General features: G+C 38.4%; 1 protein-coding gene across 3 annotated transcripts in view; it reads left to right on the plus strand.

Moving 5' to 3' along the window:
- The first annotated feature begins 2,682 nt into the window (after positions 1-2,682).
- The window catches only part of LOC121874718, a 98,804-nt gene continuing 87,171 nt past the window's right edge, over positions 2,683-14,315 (plus strand). For all 3 annotated transcript variants that reach the window (XM_042378994.1, XM_042378996.1, XM_042378997.1), the window contains exons 1-3: positions 2,683-2,781; positions 7,302-7,448; positions 9,616-9,706. In XM_042378994.1, coding sequence (XP_042234928.1) covers positions 7,307-7,448; positions 9,616-9,706 — 233 coding nt within the window. In that variant the 5' untranslated portion in view covers positions 2,683-2,781; positions 7,302-7,306. The remainder of the gene's footprint in view (positions 2,782-7,301; positions 7,449-9,615; positions 9,707-14,315) is intronic.

The raw sequence follows: 14,315 nt of genomic DNA on the forward strand, positions 1-14,315 counted from the left end.
AATATCAATGTTAAGTTTTAATCGATTTTGAGATAGAATTAAACACACACACACACACACACACACACACACACACACACACACACACACACACACACACACACACACCATGAATGATCCAATTCATAAATATTATCTTCTTATTTCTTTATGATGGATAATTGTTTCATTTTTATTGAGCTGTGAATTTAGTTCTTGATTCATCTTCTATTTGACTTTATTAATTATTTACTGATACACGTTGTTGTACTGTATACATACACTCACAAAAGTCCGTAACGTCGAGGTGACTGTAAAGGAAAAGGAGGATGTTTCCACAAGGCATGATACTGTTAATTATTGAAATGAGATCTAACTGAAGAATATGAATTGCTGAATGTGGTCGAGAGCAGTACTGGTGATGCAGCCTCCTTGTGTACAGAAGGTTTAGATGACAGTGAGCTGTATTCGTACTGTGCCTATGTGACCCACTTTTATGTATGTATACAATTTAAAAACAGGAATTTATAGTAAAAATCTTTTGCCTTGAAAATGGTTTTCTTACAGTTGTTGATGTGATTGAGGATTCGGAAGGAAATGAAGTAAATCAAAACATAACCAAAGAGTAAACTCATATACAGATAAACTATCAAGAGATCATGATAATAAAACATGAGGCCACCGAGAAGTTACCGAATAAAGATGGGATATAGAGGGAAACAGAGTATTGGACTATACTGAAAAAATAAACTTCTGTATAAATGTTTTAAAAATTCCCATGGAAATGAGCGTCAGTAAGAAAAACCTACAGTGCATCATAAAAATCAAAGGAAAACTTCTGATAGGAAAAAATAAATATCTCATCATAGTTGTCAGACAAGATGATGGAACAACAATAAGGAATATATATAGTGTTAAAAAAGTTGAAAGGCCTTCAACATCTTTCAAGTGAACTCAGGAGAGGTAATACTCGAGGAAGAAATAACTACTGAAGTTATTCTGATATTTATACACAGTTGCGAACAAAATTCCCCGAACATTTGGTGATATCTGGCATCAATTTCTAGGTCATTATATATGATTGGTTTGTATCTTATAAGGCTGTCTTTTATCACATATTGCATAGGAACCAAACACACACACAAAAAAAACTTAAAACACAGATAAATCCGAGACAATACATCAACATTCCAATCCCTCTCACCTAAGGCTGCTCATTGAGCAGCCTTGCTCAAATACTTACATGCCAGATACTGCTGCCAGGGAAGCTAAAGTTTAAGCCATAGTAGATGACGATAGAGATAAAATGGCACTCGTTACTAGGCTACGGCAGACATAGGGATCAGAGTGTATGAAGGCAAAATGTGGTCTTCCTGGATGGGGCGAGGCTGGGACGTATACGGAACTAAGTAGGGATTGGGGTGTGTGTGTGTGTGTGTGTATCATGACAAACCTGTGTTTTTAAAGTTAACTGTGGCAACGTGATGACTGAAGGGATGGCGTTGATGTGGGTGTACTGAAATCTGGACATGACAGAAATGTGTCGGTAGAGTTGGAGAACGTGGAGGTAATTACGGATTTTGACCGGATAGTCAAGAAGAATTTTTAGGTGAAATCAAGTTTATTATATCACTTTTTATTTTTCGTGGGATTAATATGATAAAATGAAATGTAAGGAAGTATACTCATCAGCTAGATTGGTTGCTGAATCACTAAATGTGGAAGCGACCGCGAAAAGTTTCCCCCCCCCTCCCCACCCCCGTCCCCTTCCCCCGCCCGCCCCTCCACACACACACACCCTTGGAGATAGCAGCATTGACCCGTCTATCCTCGCGTGTTGGCATTACTTGCTATCCCTGAATAATTTGCCTGCTGATTGGACGGCCTTCTTATGCACCATCGCAAGGTTCGGGGTTCATGTATACTATCAGGCGGAGGCGTTGGGAGACCACTTTTATAACACGTCTCCTCTACTAGCACAACTGGTTCCTTAGGGCAAGAGAACCTAACTCACCTGGGAACTGAGATAGAAAACAACAAGTAATATTTAGACAGAAGGTGAGTATAGAGTGAAGTGGAATATAAATGATTTGAATGACACTGGTGGAAGAGAAGGTTAACGTAAACAGCAGAATGAAGGCTAGAGGAAGTTTATTCTTTTTGTTAACACCCACTGACACTGATGCTTATAATAATTACTGTATATTCGTTATTTGTTGTCATTCTTTACCCGTAACCAAACACAGTAAATAACATTATCTGTCATGCAAAATCAACAGATAAGTTAATACTCACAAACACATCAAAAACAAACTCTTCTACAGAAATTTCCCGATATTTGAGAAAAAACCCCGAAAAATATCCATAACAAGCAAACATAGAATTTCCTTGTTTTTGATGATATATAAATTATTGTTCAATTTACTAACATATTGCACAAAGAAACACACACACACACACACACACACACACACATATATATATATATATATATATATATATATATATATATATATATATATATATATATATATATATATATATATATATATATATATATATATATATATATATATATATATATATAATTTTTTTTTTTTTTTTTTTTTTAATACTTTTATTCTTTAAGATTTCAGAATTTTAGTGTTCTTGGCGGGTGTTCCTCCACGTGAGGTGTTTGTGGCTTAGATAACACTGGCTTCTTCTCGACAGGTGTGAGCGAGGTCATGATGACTGCCGTGCCTCCGTCTCCACCTACCTCTGAGCATCACTGAGGGGCCTTCCTCACGCTCCATACTATAGGTACTGTATTATCCCAAGCTAGTTCTTTACCTTATTCTAAAAGTTATTTGGTTCCCAAACATTCCTTTGTGTTTTTTGTAATAATTAATCATTTTGAACAATCTACCATAAGATATTACAAAAGTTTCCAGATGGGAGGGATTTTTTTCTTCTATGTATTTACAAATAAAAGCGCAGAGAGGGATCCGTCATTGTCAGCTCTACTCATCAGTGCATCCCCTGACGAGAGATCAAGGTCCTATGATGAAAGCGATTTAAACTAATGGGGTTAAATGAGGTAGAAAAACACACCATGACAGATTATTCCACACAGCATTAATCCAGGTTATAATATATGAAGGAAAGTTTCAGCAAATCAAATGAAATATTCTGGAGTGTTTCATTATGCCCTCGTAGGCCAGTGAAGGATGTTCGGTGTTGGCGCTGGTGAGTGTAGATCGTCGAGGCACTGACTATGGTAGGTTGACAGTAATGAGATAATCTTTACAACGCATAGCTGGAGATTTACTCATAATCACACATATGTAAGTGGAAAAAAAAGGCTAAATCTACAATATGCTTCACCCGCAGTTACTAACAGATCATCAGGCTTACGAGGCACACTTCCACTCTCGGATAATTCAGGTATAAAGAATGTCATTAAAAGATCTATTCCACATATTGAATTTCCACTCGGCTCAGTAGTTTTGGCCACTCGGCAGTTTGTAAATAGTCGGATCACTTTAGTCTACCCTGACATACGGTCCTCAGTTTCATCTCTTCCGTGTGTGTGTGTGTGTGTGTGTGTGTGTGTGTGTGTGTGTGTGTGTGTGTGTGTGTGTGTGTGTGTGATATTTTGATATACTTGTACAAAAAAAATATGGAGTTTATTTATGCATTAATATGATTTTCTCTCGACATTCTTTTTATAAGTTTTCTCACATACGTCCCTTTTGTCCTCAAATAAACCGACGGATTTTTCTTCCCAAATGGTTTAGGGAAGCCAATGTTTGCTTACCATTTATATTTCATTTTTATTGGCAGGAAATTTTTCAGATCAGGGAGGGAGAGCAGAAGCTTCACCTCATCAAAGGCTCCTCGTATACCAGCAGCCTTGCGGTGATGTGGTTCAACCTCTCTCATTTACTGTATCTCTTCTGGATTTTTCGTTGCATTATAGACTTTTGTGTCCCTCTCAAATGTTTCCTCCCCCTTCGACTCCCTCTAGATGAGTTTTTTTTATGAGCATGGGCGAGTTTTAGCTGGTGCTGAGACGGTTCTTCGCCGGGGTTATGGTAGCAGTCGTGTGTGGGTTATGGAGGATAGAAAAGCCACATCCTAAGCTGGCGAGCAGAGAGAGAGGTCACTGGATGGAGAAGGAATAAGAAAAGTGTCCCAAACTTGTCCAATAATGTTGTAGTTCATAACACTTTTAAGAATAACTGTAGTAATATGACAAATAATCTTTACACATCAAATTTCATGAATGTGAATAAAAAACGGTTAATTGTTTCAGTTTTCAGCAGTCAGTTTCATGAAGTTGTTGTAATATCCATATCGCATTGTTCATGTATTTTTGTGATCATGTATTTTCTGTTCCTAAAGTTTGCATTTTTTTTACTGAGAATTATCTAAGAACTGAAAAAAACTCTATATACTTTCCTATCATATGAGTCTCGGCACACTATACTGTGATGATAGAAGGTGCAGCTGGCCTACTCCCCTCTCACCGTCACCTTTGATCTCCCAGCCTTCACGAGATTGGTTCAGAGCGGCGGGAAATTAGGACGTAATGGATTTGTTGATCTGTTGTATAATATCTAAGGTATTAACTCAGTAGTGTGTACATCGTTACTATTTGTTACATAATTATAAATGAACGAAAATAACGCTAATTCTGTAGGAGTTATTAGTGGAGATACTGTAGTTTATTAAGACAAAAATTAGACTTGGAGGTGTATCTTTGATCATTATTCAAAGTCGTTGGGATATATTTCGGATATTTCTGTACGAGTGTATGTTGTTAGTTACGTTCAGGCCAGCTATGGATGAAGCCACGTAAATAAAAGAGCAGGTTATCAAAACAGAAGTTAGTCTATGACAGTGAAGACCATGGGACATTTGCACTACATTACAGTAATATCCGGAAAACATTATTCTACGTGTTGGTTGTCTGAGTCTTCTTGATAAATAACAAAAAATCAAACTTTTTCTCTTAATAAATGACGAAGAAAGAGATAATACATTTGTTGTTTACGAATCTACTTGTGAAGGAGGGAGTTCCACTGTGGTATTCCGGGATATAAATGATTATTTGTGGCCTGAGGTTCTGCACCAGCCTGTCCGATACGGTCGCTGCTCTCCACATGTGGTTAATTCGATACAGGAAAGGGCGAACAGAAGTATAGTTTATATAATGGTCGCGCAAGTCTGACTCAGTTGGCACCAACACCCACGCGAAGAAGAGATGTACTGTACTGTACATACTTATAATTTGTACCCATTATACTTCTGGTCAACATACAAGATAAAAAATCAGTGTTCAGCCATATTGTCCAACATGTTAGGCACCGTATTGTTAGTGATGAAGGGAAAGCCACTTCAATGAGCAGCTCGATGAGCGAAGAGGTGGCGAGGGTGACAGAGGGTCCTCCGAACAGAGAACGACGTGGAGAGCTTGTTGATAAGTGATTGGCTCCACTTCAATTGATATATTGTGGGAAGGAGCAATCACAGAGGTGACAATAGAGTCCACTGATAACGAATTGGTGTTGGATAAACAAGCTGCGGGGTCGATTGTTTGATTAACAGTCGATATAGTGGTTTGCCTGATAAACAGGCCGCGAGGCTTTGTGTTTGAAAAATAAGTTGTACAGTTGCCTGTTTATTAAAGAGGTTATAGAGTGATGTGCTTGAAGGTCTGACGTACATATATTTGTTGGTGAGAAACTAGTGAAGGCATCTTATAGTGTGTTTTAGGGTGACAACGATATCAATAAGAGATAATGAGAGGAAAAGAGGGAACCTGATAACGTCTGGAAGAGGCTGAATCTTATCTTTGAGTCAAACAAGTGCCACTACATAACCTACTCAGTAAAGGCTTTTGTATCACTATTCAACCAATAAGCTGAACACAGTAGATCCTTTAATGTCTAATGACGATAACTTTCATAGAAACATCTTTATGGAAACACAAGGAACATGAAGGTGTTATCTCACATCCTGTTTGTCTGTCCGTCTGTCCGTCTGTCTGTCGGGTGTAGTGTCAGCGAAACTTAGGCTGGCCACTGGGGGATTACATCACCTGCGTTATCAAAGACCACCACCATGGGAACCAAACACTGGCTTAATCTAAACACCACAAACACATTGGGCTGAAAGACCTTTTGGTTTTCAGATACTGCACCGCTAAGAGACTGGAGAGTAATAATAATAAAATTACCAGTCAACCGTACACGGAAAGAAACAGAACAAATTATAACAACAAATAGGGATATACAAGAGGTTGATCTGCTCCTACTATAAGTTATAAGGAAGAACAAGTTGGGCTGTAACCGATCTACACGACAGACTAGGAAGAAGCTGTTCGATCCAGCCCATACACGAGATCGCTAGCAGCCCAGAAACCATTGTTTGGTAATAAATCAGTGTTTCAGGTAAACACTAGTCACTATGTTGAAATGAACTGTTTTGAGGATGGTTAATCTTGTATATTATTTGGTGTAAATTAGCTGGTTAGTCATTAACAGAGATGAGCAGCTGAAAATGTTTGGTTAGGTTAGGTTAGGTTAGCGTTAGGATGGTTAATCTTTTGGTGAAATTAGCTGGAGTTGAGATTTTTCTGGTTAATAGTACCTCGCTACAGGATCTTGATAAAAGCTTGATACGTCACCACACGTCCTTGATAAAAGCTTCATACGTCACTACAGGTCCACAATAAAAGCTTGATACGTCACTACAGTGCCATGATAAAAGCTTAATACGTCACAAAAGGTCCGTGATAAAAGCTTGATATGTCACTGCAGGTCCAAAATAAAAGCTTGATACAGTAACTCACTATAGGCCCACGATAAAGCTTAGTACCTCACCTCTGGCATATCAACATCTTGGTAACTCCACAAATACCATAAGAAAGCATTAGTACCATAACGAGACTTTGGTACTTTCCCGGTAGGTACGAGAATAATACCTTGCTTCCGTCTCTCAACGGGGCGCGGCGGCTGAGTGGGTACAGATCTCACCTACTGCCCTAAGGGTCTTTGGTTTGATTCCAGGGTACTCGCAGTAAATAGGTCTCCATGTGTGGCTCAGTATAAAGTGTGTTGTTTTCCCATTATCCCTAATGACCTTCCGTTTGTCACCATTATAACACCATGGTACAGTACCTCTCCTTATATATTGTAATGGTACTTCCCTATTAGTAACAAGATATCTATCTATAATCATCAGAATAGCATTTTGTTATATCTCGACAGTTAGTACACCCATACCTTGGTACCTCCCTACAGGTAACATGCTAACACCTTGGTACTTCCTAACAGGTACCATGGTGACCCTGGTAATGGGTGGTGCGGTGGCGGAGAGATTCATCGGGTCAGTCGTAGAAGAGCACAAATCCAAGTCAACGGGGCCGCACCCGCCAGGCGTCCAGACCAGCAACAACACCGGTGTAGTGCCTGGAGCATCAGGTTAGTATCAGAGTCTATGTGTGTACAACAGTTGATTTAGCCTATAGGTGTAAAGTACCTTACATAGCAAAGGTTTAAAGCTCCTGAACTGGTGCCAAATAGTAACAAGTTATATTAAGCTTCACTAATACTTTGGTCATCAACATTCGTCACACCTTCGTTCATTTTTAAAATAGATTAATAAGTTGTCCTGCTGTATAAGGGAAAGCTATCATAGGGACATGGGGTAGAGTTCAGGTTCTAATTGCTTTCATTGCCTCAAGGAGATTTTCCGGTGGCTAGAGAGAGGCACGACGCGGTTGTATGAACAGGCTCTTGGGGTTGGGGGTGGGGGTTCAACAATTTCCCTTGCTGGGCCTTAGAGTCAGTGCCGTTACAACGTTTGTGGATGACGCCGCTTAATAGATCGGACAGGTACCATGACTCTTTTGGCTAACAGAGTCGGGGTTGGCTGTGGTTAGTCTCCTCTTGGGGACTGAATGGCCCAAGGTTAGTCTCTGATATATATCTTAGTCGGTTTGGCTCTGTTGATGGGCGTCATGGTTGATGGGCGTCATGGTTGATGGGCTTAACGTTTGATGGGTGTAAACGGTTGATAGGCGTAACGGTTGATGGGCGTAACGGTTGATGGGTGTAAACGGTTGATGGGTGTAAACGGTTGATGGACGTAACGGCTGATGGGCGTATTGGTTGATGGGCGTAATGGTTGATGGGCGTAATGGTTGATAGGCGTAACGGTTGCTCGCCTGGATAACTTGAGTCTGGGATCAATACTGTGGTGTAGAATGACTGATGTTACTTTATGTTGTCAGCAAAATGTGATGTAGTAGTGTAGAGAGTTTCCTCGATGGCTACTTATAGCTTGACATTCAGACGACCAAAGTGTAAGTCCGAATATATTTAAGAAAGTTTCCACCGTTCAAGAGTTTAATTTTGACTTTTGTTTTATCTGATAATCACCCAACTATCGTCCATCTGTCTGATACTGTAATTGATGACTGTTTCCTTATCTTATCTTTGAATTAATGTCATTCTACTTTGATGTCATTAGTGGTGATGTTTCTAACGACTATACTCTCTCAGTTATAAGATCCTTGTTTCTACTCTATTTATCAATCTTTTTTTTTTTACTATGTCAATTATCCTTATTCCAATCGGTACTTCGACTGTTGTATGAGCGACCATGTGAGACAGATCAATGATGTGAATTTGTATAACACATTAGAATTTTACTCTCATGAAGCTACAAATCCTATTAAAAAAATCATATTCAAAATCTTAGCACAATAGATAGAACGTTTTTCAATGTTATTTATTCCAGTGATACAAAATGGAGATGAAATAATAAAACACGGCATAAATCCTCGGTAATATACGTCGAATTTAACAATCCATCTCGAGGCTACACATAATAAGCAGACATAACTCGGTTTATTCAGGTGGGCGACGGGCTCTGTGCACATTCCAACAACATTCCTCCGTAGCTGAAACCCTCCCACTTGCTGCAGTTAATTCCCAGGGTTGGAATCTTCCTTAATGGGATGCCTGGGCCCTAATTGAGCTTTTGTTGAACTTGGTCACTATAGGCTCCCCAACACATGCCTATAGTAACCATATAGGCTTAATAGTTTAATTGGTTGTTTAGATGAAAGTTTTGGGAGTTTTATATGTTTTTGTTTTCTCTAACGTTATAATCTAGGGACTATAAAAATAAGGGAAACTACGAAGTATTTTTTTTTTTTTTTCATGAGATAAATTGGGTCTTTTAGTTTGCTGTTCCGTGGTAAATTGCCCGTCGTTTACACTCAGCCATTTTTCCCTTCTCTTCGTTATTTTTTTAATTTACCTTTACCCGCTGTCCTTTCGCTTTATTAGTTTACCATTTTTTCCCCAACGTCCGCACTGAGCCGCTAAATACAGTATATGTAACTGTACCTAGACAAACTTTTCTCACGCTAACCTATTATTATTATTATTATTATTTACAGTTTGTGCCTTGTGTAATCATACCAGTGTGAAATAAACGCCACATGCATTTTTTTTGACGTGTAGGGCTTATATTGTTAAAAGAGTTATATTGTTAATTTGTTTGGTTCCTTTCTCTCTCTCTATACTGGCAACTATTTCTGCGAGAACGTTTAGTAAAGATTATTTTTTCTTCCCGCAGAGTCTTCACTGGATAGCTACATCATCATAGTAGCTGTGGTCAGTACCATCTTCCCGCTCATCTGCCTCATTCTCAGCCTCGTCATCGCCAGGTAAATTTCCCACCAGGTAACATATTCTCTAAATAGACTCCTGACCAGGTAATTTTTTTTAAGAACTAAGTTTTTGATACACACACACACACACACACACACACACACACACACACACACACACACACACACACACACACACACACACACACACACACACACACACAGCCATTAACCACCAAGCTTATGTTACTAATCCACTTGTTAGGGAAGACGCCAGTCCCTAGAGAGCATCACCAAGATCATCTCTCCTGAACATGTAGTGTCTTCTGTGTTGTAAGACACTTGACATTATATTATCAAGGTCTCTTAACTCGTCGATATATGTGAAGTACTGGTGTTTTGTTAGTGTAGCGGAAGATGTGATCTTGTTTATACATACAACTCTCTGTGTCTAAATAAGGAGTCGCAATGTACAACCAATTATACTAAATACCAATATAAAGTACTGTTGTCTGCTGCTTAAGTGAAAATCTTCCAACGTATAGGGACGTATTTTGGTTTTTTTGTGTTTTAATGATTTTTTGATAGAGTTACCTTCTATTGATGATGCTACTACGATGTGTGAGGCGTGTTAGCTACAGCTAGTCAGTACACATGAGTCTGAAGAAAAAAATGGGAAGTTGTCTAATCATTAAAGCACGATGAATATTTTTATTACCTGGTCGTTATGAGGTTCTTGAGTCTCTTGCTTCTCCAGTCAATAACATTTGTTACCATTAATTCATGTGGTGGTGAAGGGAATATATGTTCATGAGTTTACGAGATGCATTGTGTGCCATAATTCATTCACGTGACAATTACTGAGAGAAGCTTCAAGGACACACTAAGACTGGTATGTTATTTCATCCCTCCTCTATTATATTAGGAAGCCGCGAGGCATATAGGGACGGAATGCTTAACTTTATTTCTAATAGAACTTTGTATATTATGTGTATGCGTATGAATATGAAGGTTATAGAACTAGCTAACATAAGGTCTTTCACTGTTGTTTAAGACCAACTAGACACTAGATAGGCTACGTACTCGGCAAGAGAATAATCTATGCATAGTGTCCGGAGACTGTGCACAGTGAAGAATATACCAGTATTCAACTGTATTTACCAGCATAGCATTTGATTGTTTCTGAAATAATCTTCATAACTTTTTGAAGGTCATAGTGAAGTATTGTAACAAAGGTGCAATAAAAGTTTGTAGTGTATGACCGTCTTAGGAAGAATGGCTCACTTGGCTCAGTCTGGTCTGATAACTAAAACATTTATTGTGGCTCTGTGAGTTCTTGATGACTTGGGGTAATTGACATCTAACAGAGTGTCCAGTACGATATCGCCTTCAGTACCTACCTGGAAGATCCTGATCCATATGTGCGTGACTGCTGTATGTCTGAGTATGTATATCTTTCGTTACCACGTGTGTGCTTGTATGGTTGTGCATATAATTATATGTTTGTGTGAAGCTTTGTACACTAGAGTTTGGCGAATGTACAGTACGTATATAAAAAAATATAAACTGCAAGATTTTTGAAGACTAAAAAAAAAGTACCGTTAAGATATATTTTAAAATATTGTTATGATGTGTCTTAAGCACAGTGGAAGAGCCCAACAACCCAAGCCAGAGAGAGGAAATACAACAAATGAATAAAAAAAAAAAAATAATAATTTTCTAGAGGCGGAAGAATGGCTGAATGTCCGAAGCTTTTGGGTTTAAACACAACTTAAATTAATAAAATAGAAAATCTTATATTAACCTTAATCAAAGTACAAAAAAACACTACAACTTTTCACTCATTTTAGCATAATTTTGTATATATCACAAGTTAAGTTAGGAAAATCATCACATTCATGTCTTAGGTTTATACTCTGTAAGTGGCACAAAAGCTGTCACGGAATACACATTATCAATATAACTAAAAATACAATATTAAAACACTTATCTCTGTATAATGCTGTAGAATAACAAGAACACATATGCATAGTAACGGACTTGTATAATATAATTTACCCGAGTGACCACAAGAAACAATGACTTAGAGTATTTACAAACAACCATTCAACTGTGATTCAGAGCTTCAAGACACAGTCAACATATTTCTCATGTAAACAAGAAGTCATATCACATACCTGTTAAATGTTATTACCTGAATGCATTACAGTAAAGGAGCATCTCGGAAGGCAGGTCTCGGTCTGGTCTCGCTTAGGTCTCGAACACTGTAACCTCGACTACTTCACTGATATATTAAATTATATCCTCATATAATTCATTAATCAACAAGTTACTTACCATGCTAAAAAAAATTAAATAATGTTGTTTAAGGTTTAGTCCCAACCAGGGATAATTAAGTCATTATAAATCTGCTTTCATCCTCCACTTAATTAAGGTATATCAAGGTGCGTATAAGTGGGAGTGTCGACCTTTTACACGAGGGCTCGCGAGTCGACTTTTATCATCTAGTTTTCAAAGCCATGGTGACAGCCTCATCTAATTTCTGGGTCCCAATGTTTACACTGTCACTGGGAACATCGAGGTAAACACCATGATATCAGGACCTGTCCCAAATGACCTAAGGATGTTTTTGTATAAGCATTGTCTGTTTCATAAGTTCCGTCTTGTAATTCTTGTGTTGTTTTACTTCTATTTAACAGTAATTGGTGTATTTCTTCCCTTGGTCAGTATATACAAGCCGCCGTCACAGAAACACCAACCATAGTGCAATCTGGTGTCTATGCAATTGTACACTATAGTCAAGCGATTCCTGGTGGGGTTTTTTTTTTGCTCGTATACAGATTAAGTTCGATTTTTTGGGGTAAATATCAGGGTATTCTTCTGCTCCCTACTTTCAATACGTCGCGTTTAGATCAATATTGACTCCAATCTTTCCTATCTATTATTGAAGAAGACGTCTAAACGGACACCTTCCCTCTCTTATCTTGGTATACTTATGCCCATCTTTCATCCTTGGTGTCTTTCTTCTTCTTCTTCTTCTTCTGTTTCATCATGGTTGATATTTTTACTTGTCTGTGCCTGATTTAGCGCTGGGACCGTGTTAGACGTTAATGTTATTTTCAAAGCACGTCTTTTAATATATTTGTCTTCTGTTTATATATATATTGACTTATTTGTGCCTCTCTTCGTTTCTTAGCCTGTGTGTGTACTTTAAATACTTACTTTTTATTCTGTATCTTAAATTATTTATCGTAATGTTGTATATCCATCTCACTGTCTCAATCGATAACAGTACATAGTTCCTACAAATGAGGAAATATGTGGATGCTTAGACGAGTTTATGTATTGCCCGTCAGACCTAGAGTATACTGTCATTCTTTTTTCAGTCTGATGTGAGTGCTTGGTCACGTCCCGAGGCGTTACATACATTTACCATGACTCAGGGTCTGGGTGAGAGAGTGTGAGGAAATTTTGTCCTTTAAGAAAACTCTATCCAAAGGCACTCTGTGTGTTCTGTATCTGTAACATACACGGGACGTTTGTTATATCCTGCTACTGTGATAGAAACTGTATTGAGTCTTATAACGTAGAGTCCACATAAGTTAAAGTGTGTCCTGTAAGTTAAAATTTTAGTGGCACATATTTCCATCCACTTCACATTCCTGCTCCACCCCCATATTCCCGTCTACTTCACATCCCTTTCTATACCATATTGGTACACACTCCACCATTTCTTCCCACACTGTATTCCTGATCATATCACATCCCTGTCCACAACCCATTCCTACCCATTGCCTAATCTTACTAACTGTATTCTTGTCCTAATCCACATCCCTGTTCACTTTTACTCGTCATTCGTTTATCTTCTTTATATTACTGTGTCATAACCCAAATGTTCTTCATGTTTTTCAGTGCTGTCGGAAGTTTAACCCGTCTCCCTTGACAACAGTATTAATAACCGTGAACCACTACTGTATTGTGCTGAGATCTTTCTAGTATATTCTATTTCTCGGTTCAAAGATTTATGTCAGTAAATCCTCCCCCTTGAGGGAATTTGTTTTCCACAGCAACGATACTCAAACACTTGGTCTCTGATTCCCAACTGGGAGGTTGAGCTAAATGAACTGGATAGAAATACTGTACACTATTCAGAGGTTCCTAAGAGTAAGTGAATAAGTTCTAGGAAAGAAAATCTCTCCACATTCATATACGGATACAGATGAATATTTAAATAATTAAGATACTAACGTAATGGACATTTCTACAGTGTGGCTTAGTTGTGATAAGACAACACAGAATTAAGAGTACAATCCATATGTGGTCGTCACCCGTCAGAGGTTGTCCTGATGTCTGGCTCAGAGGTGAGGGTGTTCTCGGGAACTGACCTGAAAGTTCCTGTGTCTCCATCCTCTAAGGACTCCTCTAAAGAGTATAATAATTTAATGGTCCTTATGGTAAACCCAAGTTTTGCTCGGACTTGAACCATGCCAGTCTGGAAACCGTTCTATAATGCGTCCCAGCGGCCAATACTCTCTGGGCAGATAAGACTGCAGCAGAACCACTTCATTAAGGTTGGGACCTGAGAGTTTACTAGATGTACCTTTCATCTTAATGTTTTTTCCCTTAAGGCTGTGATGTAGTCATTTCTCCACATGTCTTGCCACTT

This window comes from Homarus americanus, unplaced genomic scaffold, assembly GCF_018991925.1.
Source record: "Homarus americanus isolate GMGI-L3 unplaced genomic scaffold, GMGI_Hamer_2.0 scaffold34360, whole genome shotgun sequence".
Lineage (NCBI taxonomy): Eukaryota > Metazoa > Arthropoda > Malacostraca > Decapoda > Nephropidae > Homarus > Homarus americanus.